The sequence below is a fragment of the Myotis myotis genome, unplaced genomic scaffold (genome assembly GCF_014108235.1).
Source record: "Myotis myotis isolate mMyoMyo1 unplaced genomic scaffold, mMyoMyo1.p scaffold_m19_p_5, whole genome shotgun sequence".
NCBI classification, from domain to species: Eukaryota; Metazoa; Chordata; class Mammalia; order Chiroptera; family Vespertilionidae; genus Myotis; species Myotis myotis.
In genome coordinates, this window is record NW_023416357.1 from 77,687,902 (window position 1) to 77,702,677 (window position 14,776).

The following is a 14,776-nucleotide window of genomic DNA, read 5'->3' on the forward strand; positions in this document are numbered from 1 at the left end:
ACCCAGGTCTGGCTCCCAGCCTCCATCAATGCAACGGCGAGATGAGAGAGACCACCCGTGAGATAAAATGGGGTTTTAATAGGGGGTGGAGTGAGTGGAGAGGAGATGACTGTGGGCCCTGCCTATTGGCTAGGTGCAAGTCGGGTCTTGTTATACAGGATGTGGTCATCTCCATGGCGCGCAGGTCCTCTGATTGTCATTGGTTAGTTTAAAAAGATTCCGGGCGTGGCCAGCAGAGGCCTGGGCTTCAGGGAAGAAGGTACTTTCCTGAGCACATGGCTGCTGCCCCAACATGGAGGATACGGGGCAAGATGGAGGGCATAGCCCTCGCCCTTTCAATTCTGTATGGGGATACATACAAGATAAAGTTTAGGATACAAAAGCGGTACCTAAAACTTGTGCAACAAGTCTAGGGTGCACAAATACCTAACAAAATGATTCTTGATGTTTGCAATTCCATTGCTTTGCTTTATCAGCAGTGCCTGGGCCAGAATGATCATCAGTTTGAAAACAGGCATTGACAAGAAAATGATTCAGTTCTATAGATTCTTTTAAATTTTGAAAATGAACTTAACGTTCATAAACATTTTATAATCATTCAAAGCGTGTATACATTTGGGGGGCCACCCTGCATCTTATTTGGATTGTCTGTCATTGCCTTTATTAAACTATACAGAACAAAAGGATCATCCATGTTTCTGAACATAGTGAAATGTTGCATTTCTATAGTTCTTTACAGCTCATTGGTATATTTATGAATTGTCTTCTCCTCCCACCATATATATATATATATATACAACCTTTTTTTCACCTTTGGAACATAGTTTACTGACCATTTCTGAAGCCTCCATGTGCACCCTGGAGGGCCTGTGGTCAACTTAGTCCATAGTCAACCCATGTCCACCGACACCAAGCTAATGGGAGGTGGATCTATTTGAAGCAGTGGTTCCCAACCTTGGCTGCACATTAGAATCGCCTGGGAATCTTTTTAAAATCCTGATTTCGGGGCCTCATCCTCCGGAAATTCTGTTTCTTTGTTATGGGGGTGGGGCCACAACCTCATAACAAAGAAACAGAATTTCCGGAGGATGAGGCCGGGAAATCAGGATTTTAAAGATTCCCAGGCGATTCTAATGTGCAGCCAAGGTTGAGAACCACTGATTTGAAGGGTCCAGGCTAGGCCCCAGACTGAGCAACTGCAGCTCGAAGCGCACACAGGTGCTGCGGGTAGGTTGGTGGGAGGCGGGGCCCCGCCCAGGGCTTCACGTGCAGCGCTCCAGTGCGTGGCGGTCCACTGGCTGCGTTTACACAGCACAAGCCACAGGGAGCCGGAGCGCAGCATTGGGTGCCACTCCTGTTTGCAGACAATGACTTCTTCGCAGGAGCCTAGAAACGTGCGAGGCTGGTGGCCACCGGAATTTTTGCCCCCGAAGTGGGTGACCTCTCCGTGGCCACAGTACACACCCACGTGGGCCCGCACCGACATCCGGTAGCTACAGCAGCTTGAACAGGAAGAGGTCTCCAGGCTCGGGGTCGCTGTCCTCCAATTCCAGGGCCTCGCAGTGCTGAGCCAGGAAAGCCTCGGAGGGGAAGGATTTAACGGTACTGATGCCCCAGTCTAGGCCTGGGTTGAGCTGAAGTCCTGAGAAGACAGGACAAGCTGCAGACTTCTGCTCCAGGGACCTGGCATGCGAAGCTCATTCAGTGTCAGAGGAAGCATTATCCCGCTGACACCTTTTTGGATTTCTAACCTCTAGACCTCCAGTCCGCTGTCCCTACTTTCGACCCCCATGGGTCTATAGGCGCCTCAGAGTGAGCCCCACCCGTCTCTTCCCGAAGTACCTCCATGCATCCCTATGCAGACATTTGAATTATTTTCGCAACAGGTTTTTGTGAATTTGCATGATTCCAGCCTCTTAGTCTAGCAATTCCTTTTGCATTTGACATTTCATACTTTAATAGAAATTGTTCTAGAATTCAGTTAATCTTCTCATTTTAATTTGGAAAATACTTTGGGAATAAAGTACCAAATGGAGCATGAATACATTTTTTAAATGTACTGATAGTTTCCTTTTCATGAACGCAGCCCGCAGCTTTGCAATGCAGTTTGATTTTTTTGTATGCCGAATTTCGAAAGCTACGAGGTGGCTAAATTCTGCTTTTTTTTCCCCCTCCTGCCATCCCCTAAGAGAAGTAAAAACCTTCAGAAAGCCATGCATCAAGTGCAACACAAGAAGGACTACCAAAAAGATTCATGCTGAAATCTTTACGTTAAAGGAAAACACACCAGTTGTTCTTTTTTATTTTGGGGCAATTTGATTCATTGCTTGCAGCAATTTCTAACTTTACAGACTAAACATTTCTAATTGGGAAATGGATGGCTTGAATCTGAGATGGTGATTCAGGATATAAACTTTTCAACTAGGTGTAATTATTTTTGAGTAGTTGGCAGATTACTGCTGACCAGCCCTTGTTTTGCCTTTGAGGAAAGAATGAAAATTAATATACACATTTCACACTTCATTGAAATGAAATACTTAGCCTGACATAGCTAAGGCCATGAGACAGATATTTGCCATGCTTATTTGTTCACATCAAGTGTATTAAAGGTTTACTTATTTTGATGGATGAGGAAACCAATAGCAGTAAATTTATGTGTTTTCAACTGGGGAAATGAGGCAATAAAAATACCTACTTCTTAGGTAAGTAACTGTGAGGATTAAATGGGAAAATCACATAAAAGGTTCAGCAGTGCATCTGGCTCGCAGTAATCAGTCAGGAAATGTTAGCTCTTGTTGTTTATTGTCATCGTTACTTTTTATTCATTCCTATTCAGTGGAATAGCTTTCGTTATATAATGTTAGGCTTCAGATTTTACAACTTCCTGATGGTTAGCCTGTGAGATATGTCAATAATTTGAATCAATTTATAAGCCGTATTTTGCTTTAAATGCTTTAAATGTTGGAATTATTTCATGAGGACTGAAATCCCCTTTTAAAAGTTCATAACCTCTCCCAGTGGCTTGCGCCATCTTTTAATTATTCTACAAATTAATGATATAGTTTTTCTTTTTTCCAATCAAACATTTTCTTTGGTTTTAATCTTTGGGGCCTGGGGGTTAGATATAGATAACTTGTCATAATGTACCTGATGTACTTGTCCTTATAAACAGTCCTGTTTTTGAATAATTTAATACTTCTTCATTTGATCTATTCCCTTTGAATTTGAAGGATAAACTGTTTCTTAACGTTAGGTTTTTGTTGATATTGTTGTTTATGTGTTTGTTTTAAGATAATTTTTTTAAATCACAAAGTTATTATTCAATACACTTGGGTCCCAAGTACTAAAAACTGGTAACTTCATGGTGTGGAAAGTTAGTATAACATCTCAAAATGCCAGCCCTCACCCGGAAAATAACTGCATGGGTCATATAATCTGGCCTGTTGTTGCTAGTTTCACTAGTTTACCAATAGACAGGTTAATTTTAATTAATTATTTACTTAGTTTAATTAGTTATTGCTTATTTTAAATTGGTAAATGGACCAGCGATTTCTATTTCAAGTCTATCTGCGTAATGATTATATAAAACTAGAGGCACAGAATTTGTGCACGGGTAGGGTCTCTAGGCCTGGCCGGCAATCAGGGCCGATCTGTGGGGGGACTGGCAGGGCGATCAGGGCCCCTTCCCCACCCCCCCCAGCTGGAACCCGCCTTGGCTAGCCTGGGGCCTTTGGCTGGGGGCAGCTCCTGCATTTAGCATCTGCCCCCTGGTGGTCAGTGCGTGTCATAACGACCAGTCATTCCACCAGTCGTTCTGCTGTTTGGTTGATTTGCATATTAGGCTTTTATTATATAGGATAATTTTACATAGTATAACAAACTTTTCCTTCTTACTAAATGCTGAGTCCCTGGAGGTGAGAGATGGTATCATTTCCACGCACATACCATTACAATGTTACACCCTGGAGCTGACCTCACACATAGTAAGCATTCAATAAATGCCTGTGGGTGACTTCATTTGAATATCTCATAGGAACCTCAAATGACATATTTAAAACTGAACTTAAGGTTTATCCTCCAGAGGGGGAGGGCTTCTGTGCTTCCCATCTCAGTGAGGGCCCACCTCCCCACAAGGGGCTATACCAGAAGTCCCTTCTCTCTCTCTTACTCTCACATTCAGTCACCAAGTCCTGTGGGTTCTACTTCCTAAAAATGTCCCAGTTCCCTGCAACTCCAATGTTGTTTCCTTCGTTCACCCCAAGTCATGTCTTACCTGATCTCCCTCTAAGAGTCTCCTCCTTCAGGTCACTCTCCCCTGCAGCCAGAATGATCTATCTGGTGTCACTGCACCCTGTCCGAGGTCTCCCTTATCCTTGGATGAAGTTCACAAATTTTGCAGTGGCCTGTATAACTCATGATATGCCCGCTGTCTCTTTTTCCCACTGAATTGAGTTGAGCCTCCTAAGTGCCCGGCCCTCCCTCATCTTCAGTTTCCTCTGCTTGGAATGTTCTCCTCCCTCTCCTATCCCTTTTGCTGCCCTGTTTTACAAATGCACCATGTTGCTATTTGTTTTTCTATTGTGGTCTCTTCCTCTCAGTAATACCAGGTTCATTTTCTCTAACACTGACTTCCAAACAGTTTTACGCTATTTTTTGCACACCTATGTAGAAATAGCTGGTTTACAGAAATAGCTGTCAAATAACTAGTTTTGTTTCTATGCAGCAGGTAGGGAAACTGAAGCACTAAATATACAAAATATATGTCATAATTACTAAATTACAAGTATCTTAAAGGGCAGGGACAGGAACTAGATCTGTGCTTTACGTCCAGTTTTGCACAGTGCCTGGGATAGAGTATTCAGTGCACATTGAATGAATCTCAGTTTGAGCCTAAGGTGCTTCTCTCTTGAGTCAATGAAGCTTCTGTTTCATAATTTATGCTCTGGGACCAATGAGGCCAGATTCCACTGTGAGCCTTCTTCTTCCAGAAGGGAAATATGCCTGATGAGAGAGCCTGGAAGCCCGTGTTGCTTTGAGTTGTTCTGGTAGATTCCTTTAATGTTAGTTGGCATGGATGAGAAGGGCTTTTGTTGTGGTGGCAATTAATGATGATTTGCACATTATAGTAATTTACAAAACAGTGGCCACCCTGCACCACATAAGAAACACCTCTCTCTCCTGGACCATGAAATCTGATGGCCCATTTATTTGAATACATGATTGTTATGCATGTTTCAGCCCTGGTGACAACTGGTCCCAAATGGCTGCTGTTCTGAAAGGAATTCTGTTTGGGTCATTCTAATGCATCTCTAATTTGGATTTTTTTTTCCTTCTAGGGTGTTCATCAGAAAAAATGGTTATTTCTTTGAACACATACCTGGGATTTCTCTGTTTATTATTATGCCACTGGATAAAGACAGCATCACCTCTCAATCTTGAAGACCCTAATGTGTGTAGCCACTGGGAAAGGTAATAGCTCTGAAAGTAATCTTAGAAATAATTTCTGATACATTTCTTTATATACTGTCATCCTCAGTCTGATATATAAAGTTAGAATTTGACAAGAGATTGTAAAGTTACTTTTGTGTAAAAATCATTAGTTGTAGCTAATAAATCAGAAAGTATTATTCATCTTGGTCTTATAGAATATATATAATGTGAAAAAAAACCTCGATATATTGATTCTTACACAGGTGCGATTATAAGATTGTAAGAGTCAGGGAAAACGTTACATTAATCGTTCAATTAAAATGAACTCCCTAAGATCATGTCCCTGCTCTGACTTTATTTACAATAAGTTGGGGGAGTTGGACTTCTGTATGGGAACCAATGAATGAGCAGTGGAAGACAGTGTATAATAATGTACTTGAAATGTATGGCAAAAAAAAAATTGTGCTATAGGTGGCCTAAAAGGGAGACATACTTTCTGGGGACACTGGTAAAGCTACCTGGAGGTGGTGTTACCTAAGATGTTTCTGAAGAGCTGACATGAGTGGGTGGCAGTGATTGGGAGGGGTTCTAGGAATGGAAGGTGGCCTGACGCCAGTGCCATGCAGACCTCTAGGGGCTGTGCCCAGCAAGATTATGGTCAGTACATCCCTGCTGGCATGGCTCAGTCATTGAGCATCGAGCTCACGGTTTGATTCCCAGTCAGGGTGCATGCCCTGCATGCCCGGGTTGCAGGCTCGATCCACAGTGGGGGACATGCATGAGGCAGCTGATCAATGATGCTCTCTCATCATTGATGTTTCTATCTCTCCCTCTCTTTCCTCTTTGAAATAAATAAACATATATTTAAAAAATAAAAAAATATATTTTAAAAAGGCTCGAGTCATTACAGTTCTGGAGGAGGACAAGACTGAATAGATTATATGAGAGCAGATGATGTCGTGTCCAGATCTGGGCAATGTGCAGTAGGAAATACAGAGGAAGTACAAAACAATTGGCTGTTCTCGGGGATCTTATGGTCCCTTTCGGAACACAAAATTAGCACAAGCCATGTGAAAGTGCAGTACAATCATATGCAGTCTCCTGAGCTCTGATGTGCTACTTGCATGGCTAAGAAAGATTCTTTATCCAGAAATAACATTGCAAATGCAAGTTTTTCAGACAAACAGGAGGTGTCAAGTACTAGAGAGTAATATGTGTTTTATTATCTGTAAGTGCATTGACATAAGCTTTTTGGTCTCCTTTTTGCTGTCACCATTAGCACCGTGATTACTCCCCCACAGAGCACACACTCTAATCACCCACTGACTGGTAGGATGCACAAAGCACAGAGCCTGTCCAGCGTAGCAGCTCTGCTTTTCTAGGGCACACTGGCTCCTCACTCACAGCATTATTTTTCAGTGAGGGCTCGTTCCCACCTCCATTGGCAGTATTGCAATCAAGATAACAAAAATATATTTCCCTTATCTATCAATAGAGCTATATATCACTATGAAACTTTAAGCTGTAGAGGAAATATGTATATGTAATAAAGTTCTTTTGTTTGTGATATTAACTATATCATACAGAATGTAAGAGGAGGGACCTGTGTATCATCTTTATAATCGTTACAGCCCGTTTCATAAAACATTTCACTAACAAAGTATATAATATTTATTAAAGTAATAAAAATACATCTCAAATTTAGAAAAGGGAGAGTCCACTTGTGGTTGAACTTCTTGGAGGATAATAGCTTTGGAATGGGAGGAAGAACAAAGTTGTAAGATACCATGAAATAAAAATCATCAGGTCTTGGTAAAACATTGACTATAGGATGTGAAGGAAGCAGAAAAGGCTGAGGTTTCGAACCTGCTGTGTAGGAGTGGCGGTGTCATTGCACATGTGGAAAGATAAAAGGAAGAGAGCTGACTTGAGAGGGAAGGGACTCACGTGGTTTGCTCTGTTGTGTTCATAAGATCAATTTGAAATATGGGCCTGGAAGTGTGTGGGAATGTGGGTGTGGGAGCATGATGAAATGTGAACAGACGAGTGCTCCAAGGGAAAGACTATCAAGAGAAAAGAATCCAAGACTTCAAATAGCCCAGCACCCACTCAAATGTACACATTTTGTCCTGATTCCTTGCTCAGTATCTGACCAAATTTGCCAACACTAACTTGCATTGTTTTATTCACCACAGATGATCCCAAGTGTCTAAAACACTGCCTTCAATTAATAATTGTCGAAGGAGCTTTCACCTTCTGATGGGAGATGACTAATAATGAACATCAATTGGGAGGGAGGAGAGAGAGAGGCAGAAAGACAAGGGGCACATTCATTTTTAAATGCAATATACTTCCACTGTTGCACAAGTAATTAGAATAACCGCTAACATGGTCACTAATGGATCGGGAAGTTGAGCATGAAAAAATTGGGAAATGATGGCGATTTTTTCCTGACTCTCTTTTTTCTATATTAAATGAACTGCTAGAAAGACGGATTGACAGCTATAATCTTCTTATTGATAGATATCCTGTTACAAAGCTAGTAATGATTCTTTGAAGAAAGGAAAAGGAAAGTGGAATTACTTTGAGAAGCATGGAGAATGGAGGATAAATTAAAATGATCAAGTAAAGGTGCAGGTGACAGGTTCTTGTATATTTTCAAAAACTAAAATGGGCTTGAATGGAAAAGGGGAGAGGATGATTAGATAGAAACAAAAGTCTTAGTAGTAGGGCTGAAGAGGACTCATTGCGGGCTTTCCTTACACTAACACCCACCTGTACCCGATGGTTCGGAGCCGTGGAATCACCTGGAGGCTTGCTTCTCCGAGTGTGGTCTGCAGAGTTGCAGCCTGAGCATCACCTTGGAGCTTGTGGGAAATGTGGGGTCTCGAGCCCCACCCCAGACCTAGAAATGATTTATTTTCAAATAAAAGTATGCCTAATTTTAATGCAGCAATGCTGATTCTCAGAAGTTGTACTTAAAATGAAATTAAGAAAAATTAAATAATTTAAAACACACAAGGAGTATATGTTATCAAAGGAATTCTGCACAGCATCCTTTTGGAACATGAGTAATTCCAAGAATCACCTGTTCCTTCTCCCCATCCTCTCTTTCTGTTCTGTGAGTCTAAGTTCTTCCCTCTATTGGGGTTGCTCCTAAGGAAGGCACAAATGAAGAGAAGCTGTTCTTTGCCCAATGAACCCGTTGGGGGTGGAACACAGAACTGGTAGTAATTGAAGCAGCAATCCAAAACAAGTAGAGATAAGAAATGATGATTATTATCATATCTGATTTCAGTAACAAGATAACTTAAGCAGATAAAATGTAATTAACCACTTTGGAATGTGTCCAAGTGGTGATGGTTTATTTCCCCCGAGTTCTTTCACCTTAAAGTAAATCTTGCTGGGGTTTCTCCCCGGATAATACTTAATAGGTTAAAATCACAGAGATGATATGTTTTCAGTGTGTTGAGAAGGTTAAACAAACAAGCAGGAGATAAAGGCTTTTGCATCTGGATGCTTAAAATAGTGCAGGATTGAGATCAGATTCCGTTCATACCACAATTTGCCCCTCACTCTCTGCTTTACAAGCTTTAGATGTTCTAGTGACATTTGAAAGGAGACAGAGGGGCAGGAAGTGTCTGGGGGTCGAGATGTTAGTGCTCAGTCTAAAATACCCACTAGCACTGGGAGCTCATTTGTGATGAAAACGAGATTGGACTAGATCAACAATCTTCAACCTTTTCATCTCATGGCACATAAACTAATTACTAAAATTCTGCAGCACACCAAAAGATACATCTTTTGCTGATACAAAAAAAAAAAAGGTATAATTTTGATTCATTCACACCAGTGGCTATTGTTGTATTGGCTGTTGTCATTGTTTTACTTGACAGTCTAAGTAGCGGTTCTCAACCTGTGGGTCACAAACAATGAAAATACATCCTGCATATCAGATATTTACATTACAATTCATAACAGTAGCAAAATTACAGTTATGAAGGAGCAACGAAAGTAATTTTACAGTTGGGGGTTACCACAACATGAGGAACTGTATTAAAGGGTTGGGCATTAGGAAGGTTGAGAATTATTGGAAGGGAAAAGAGGTCAGTGCCCCTGACTAAGTAGTCAGGTATTACATGTTTTAAACATTCTTGCAGCTCACCACTTGAAAATAGCTGGACTAGACCAGTGATGGCGAACCTATGACACGTGTGTCAGAGGTGACACGTGAACTCATTTTTTTTGGTTGATTTTTCTTTGTTAAATGGCATTTAAATATATAAAATACATATCAAAAATATAAATCTTTGTTTTACTATGGTTGCAAATATCAAAAATTTTCTATATGTGACACGGCACCAGAGTTAAGTTAGGGTTTTTCAAAATGCTGACACGCCGAGCTCAAAAGGTTCGCCATCACTGGACTAGACCATCCTACTCTGCGACTTTTAGGGCAGCTGCTCCTGAATGTGAAAGTGTGGACTGTTAGCAGAGGTGCTGTTGAAGTTCCAACAGCAGCCTAGGTATTGGCCAGAGAAGCAGTGATAAAGACCGGAGGAGGCGGGCCAGTGATCAGGGACATTTCCCTTCATGGTACCAGGACACAGCTTCCAGAAAGTGGCCCCTGGAAAAGTGACAACTTGGTTGAATAACAGTAGATGGGTATTGAGTACATTTGGTGTAGGCACTTAGGCAGTATTTGGCAGTCAGAATTTGAAGACTATTTACTGACATGGAAAATCCTTATGACATATGCACACACACATACTCTTAAGTTTAAAAAATAGGTTCAAACTCAGGTGCATAGCATGACTATAAGAATATGAACAGAAAATACACTAAACTAAAACTAGAAACCCCTAGAGACAAGAGAAGTACAGTAAAATGCTATTGATTGTGATGGAAGAGTTATGGAATTCTTTCCTCTCTCTTTCTTAAAACTTATTTTCCAAATTTTGTAGTGTGACTATAATACTATTAAAAAAGAAAAAAGAAAGATTGTGTAGAAAAGAAAAAAATGTATATTAAAAAACAACAACAGAAGGGACAATAAATTTGGGTCAACAAAATTTAAAATCCTTCTTCTGTAAACTTAAGTGGGAGCCTCAGTTTCTGGCCAAATTGTAATTCATATTCAGTTAGTTATGAATTGAGTGTGAGCCTCTGAATAACTTTAATGCAAAGAATCAAGATCAAAGGGAAATACTCAAGTGAATTTTATAGTCCTTTTTACCCCAAACTGCCTACATGTCTCCATTAAAGCTGTATCCCATTATTTTTAGTATTTACAGACTGGACTTTCCTGAGGGCTCTTTGAGACCAGGAATTGCATAGAATTGGCTCAATAAGTATTTATTGAATTGGAATCCTAAAAGGCTTGATTTCCCTTTTATAGAGAAGAGCTTTTTTATATCCTCAAACCAGAGAGGCATCCTGCGGACGTATATTATTGGAGAGCAGCAAGTGGCAAGAAGAGGAAATTCCTGTACTTGCACATTTCCTCTGGTGTAAGCACTCTTCTAGGCCACTAGACATTAGTGGAAATATTTTTCATGTTTGCTTGTGGCATCAGTTCTCCAGGCCACATCAAATGGGAGGTATTTGGCCAGGATTGTTTGTTGACGTTTGCTCGAAGGCATTCAGACCTTAACAACATACCATGCCCTTGGAAATTTTAGGAAAACTGCATCAGGTCTAGTTCCAGCAAACTAATTTAGCTAAGCTAAATAGCTAAATAAATACGGTAGAGCCCAATAGAATGATCCCCCCACCCCCCACCCCCAACTGGCATTAATTTAGAGTGGTTTCTTTTTTATTACTGCAGCACCCATGGAAAGCTGCTCTGCTTTGCCCACGGACAATGTAGCACTGCACCTGTACAACAGCCCATACAGGGGGCGTTCACTCACTTTGCTCCTCACTTGCAGTGGAATGGAGAAACAATGCAGCAGGCCTCAAAATTTAGCTATTTACAAGCAGCTGGATAGGAAGGACAAAAAGCTGGCAAGAAGTCTCAGAGTCTGCATCTATCTGAACCTCAGGACACTGCTAGGGGTCTGAAGAAAATATCAATAGCTTAATGTGAAATTTCATTCTAAGAACATTTATAGTTTAACGGAGGTCTCTTGCTTTACCCAAAAGGAGTTACATTGCAGATGTAGGTCACTGCACACTGTAATCTCCTCCGAACCTGTTCTTGAAGGTAACATCAGGTGTCATCAACTTGAGTAAAAGGAAATAGTCATCTAAAATGTGTTAGAAGCTCAGAATGCCATGTGGGAAGGGATCTTCAGGCCATGCCTGCCGGGGTCCAACCCCAGCAGGTCCAGGGGTTCCCAAAGGCGTAGTCCGAGTCGGCGAAGAAGGAATGACACAGAGACAGCGTTCAGTTGATCAGCAGCCTAGCCAGGATCTCTAGCCAGGATCTCCAGCCAAGTTCTGGTCTGGATCTCCAGCGAAGTTCTGCTTAGGATCTCCAGCCAGGTTCTGTGTCCATGTTCTCTTGCTAGGTTCTCCAGGTTCTCCAGCCAGGTTCTGTAGCCATGTTCCCTCGCTAGGTTCTCCAGCCAGGTTCTGTCCAGGTTCTCCAGCCAGGTTCAGTTACCAGGTTCTAGTCAGGTTCTCTTGCCAATTTCTGTAGTCAGGTCCAGTCCAGGATCTTTTGCCATGTTCTCTCACTAGGTTCTGTCTCTAGGTTCTGAGGCCAGTTTCTGTCCAGGATCTTTTGCCATGTTCTCTCCAGCGAAGTTCTTCTGTCTCTAGAGAATGTTCTGTGTAGGTTCTGTGCTTCCTGGTTCTGTCTTCTTCTTCCTGTGTAGGTTCTGTCTTCTTAGTTCTGTGTTCTAAGCTCTGTATTCTAAGTTCTGAGTCTTGCTGTCTTATTACATCTGTATTTATACCAGTTGATTCAATCCTATCAATCTCTATTACAAAGGTTAGGGCGTTTATTATCTCCATTCCAGGGAGTAAAGATTATGTAGCTTAAGCATGATTGTTCATAGTTAAAGTGATTAATTACCCGCCTGGCACTTAGTTAAGAGGTTTTATTCCCTCCCTAACTTCAGGGGAAAATCCCTACCTGGGGAAACACCCTTTCTCAGAGACCTTGGTTAAAACACATAGTGCCAAGAAGGTGAGCAAACATATTAAGAACAGTATGCCATATATGCCAGGTCCCTTGAAACAGCAAGCATGGACCGGCTCCCGGCACATGCCTGACCTCATGGTTTTAAGATGTGAACATCAAAACCCAGGGAAGTGGGGTTATTTGCTGAAGGCCACCCAGTTTCCCAGTGTCAGATTGGAACCATCACACTGGCTTCTCATCCAGTGAGCTGTTCATAGGCCTATGGCAGCTGCCAAAGATTTGAGGAGGAACCCTAAATTTGCCTAGAAATCAAGTTGCAATGTCCCAAAGAATGAACACAAAGTATGAATAGTATGATTATTTCATGGGTGTCTATTGAAAGCCTAAGTACATAGAAACTGACAGACCAGCTGGGGAAAGAAAGGCCACTGTTGGTGGGGCCTGCACCACACAGCTTTTCAAACTAGGAGGTTCTGCTCTATATCTAATCTAAATTTTTTGTGCTGAAATTTTGACCTTGTTTTTTCTGTATCTTCTCCAGTTGATAGTATCTTTTAATGAACTTGGGCGATTGAGTTCGTGATTTCAGCTCATTTTGTTTGTTAGTGTGAACTAAAGATTGTAGTGGAAATCTTTAAGAGAATGTTAAAAGAAAATAAACTGTATGGAAAGGAGGATTCTTTAGATTTTCCTGTAGGCAGGAATTCAAAGCTCCTTTAAAATGAAGTATGGGACTGAACACTGGAAGTTCTTCATATTTCATGGGTGTTTTCCATCCACATTCTTAGGCCCATAGGACTGCATGCTTTTCCTTTAATTGGAAGTTGTTAGTGAAAATGTATTGGAAAACAGGCTGCCTAAATAGCAACAGTTCTGGATGATTATTTTAGGCTAATTGTCTCAGCCATATTTTTACTGGTTTTAGAGACTTCTTTGTAGTTTTTATTTAGAGGCTGTATATATTCTTCCACTGTCTGAGAAGTGGGGCAGGCACACAGAAGCAAATTATTCCAAGTTTCAATCCAGGAAATATGCTCTTCCTGATATTCCAGAGTCAATAGCAAAATGTACTGTTATAAATACCCAAACTGTCTCTTTGCCGATTACCTTTATTATCTACATGCAGACTTCGATTGAAAACTTTTATTGTGAAAGGTTTTGGTTATCCCTGGACCTGTGGGGTGAGGGGATGGAATGAAACACAGAAAAAAATATGGTGATATATTTTTAAATTTAGGAATATAAGAATTTATAGTGAATACTAAAAGAGACTTTCTTTTGAAATTTATAGCATGAAGTCTTGTCTTTTAAATATATTTTTAATTTTGGTTCTGGTTCAAATAAAAACCTGTAAAAACATGGAGAATCTAAGTCAGTATGGAATTGCGAATGGAGCTAATTTAGCCTATGGTTGCATGTTTGTTTGGTTTTTTACATAGTACATAATTAATGTAAGAAAGAGAACTATTGATTCTTTATGTTTCCTCTTCTCTTCAGCTACTCAGTAACTGTGCAAGAGTCGTACCCACATCCCTTTGACCAAATTTACTACACCAGCTGCACTGACATTCTGAACTGGTTTAAGTGTACACGGCACAGGTAATGAAAGCTTGGATATATTTGCGAGTTTGGCTAACTGGGAAGGAATTTGATAACAGTCATTAAATACTTTGCTTTTAATACCTTTATTCTATTTAATAACTCTTTGTATGGAAGTATAAATTATTTATTTCTAATCAAATATCAGGTCAAAAGAGGTAACAGTGTGCTTTTTCCCTCTATGTAGAATCAGTTATCGGACAGCCTATCGACATGGGGAGAAAACTATGTATAGGCGCAAATCACAGTGTTGTCCTGGATTTTATGAAAGCAGGGAAATGTGTGTCCGTAAGTAAGACTTTCACTTCTATGAGGTTTGCTTATTTTCCCAGTGCTGGCTTGCCGCTGTTCATGGCAGCAGAGATGGAGGCCTGGGGAGATAGGGCACTGTGACTCATTCCCTTTCACTTTCGGCTGCTGCTTCCTTGGTCTGTGTAAGGAGGGAAACATTTACTCTGTCCCTCTGTCCTATTAGATATCTCCAAATGAATGTCCCTCAAGAAGAAAATAGATGCTATAGATCAGGGGTCCTCAAACTTTTTAAACAGGGGGCCAGTTCACTGTCCCTCAGACCGTTGGAGGGCCGGACTATAGTTTAAAAAAAACTATGAATAAATTCCTATGCACACTGCACATATCTTATTTTGAAGTAAAAAA

General features: G+C 40.9%; 1 protein-coding gene across 1 annotated transcript in view; it reads left to right on the forward strand.

Annotated features, from left to right (window-relative positions):
- The window catches only part of MEGF10 (multiple EGF like domains 10), a 168,762-nt gene that overhangs the window by 43,435 nt on the left and 110,551 nt on the right, over positions 1 to 14,776 (forward strand). The window contains exons 2-4 of the mRNA XM_036310750.1: positions 5,337 to 5,469; positions 14,018 to 14,119; positions 14,307 to 14,407. Of these exons, the coding sequence (XP_036166643.1) occupies positions 5,354 to 5,469; positions 14,018 to 14,119; positions 14,307 to 14,407 (319 nt within the window). The 5' untranslated portion in view covers positions 5,337 to 5,353. The remainder of the gene's footprint in view (positions 1 to 5,336; positions 5,470 to 14,017; positions 14,120 to 14,306; positions 14,408 to 14,776) is intronic.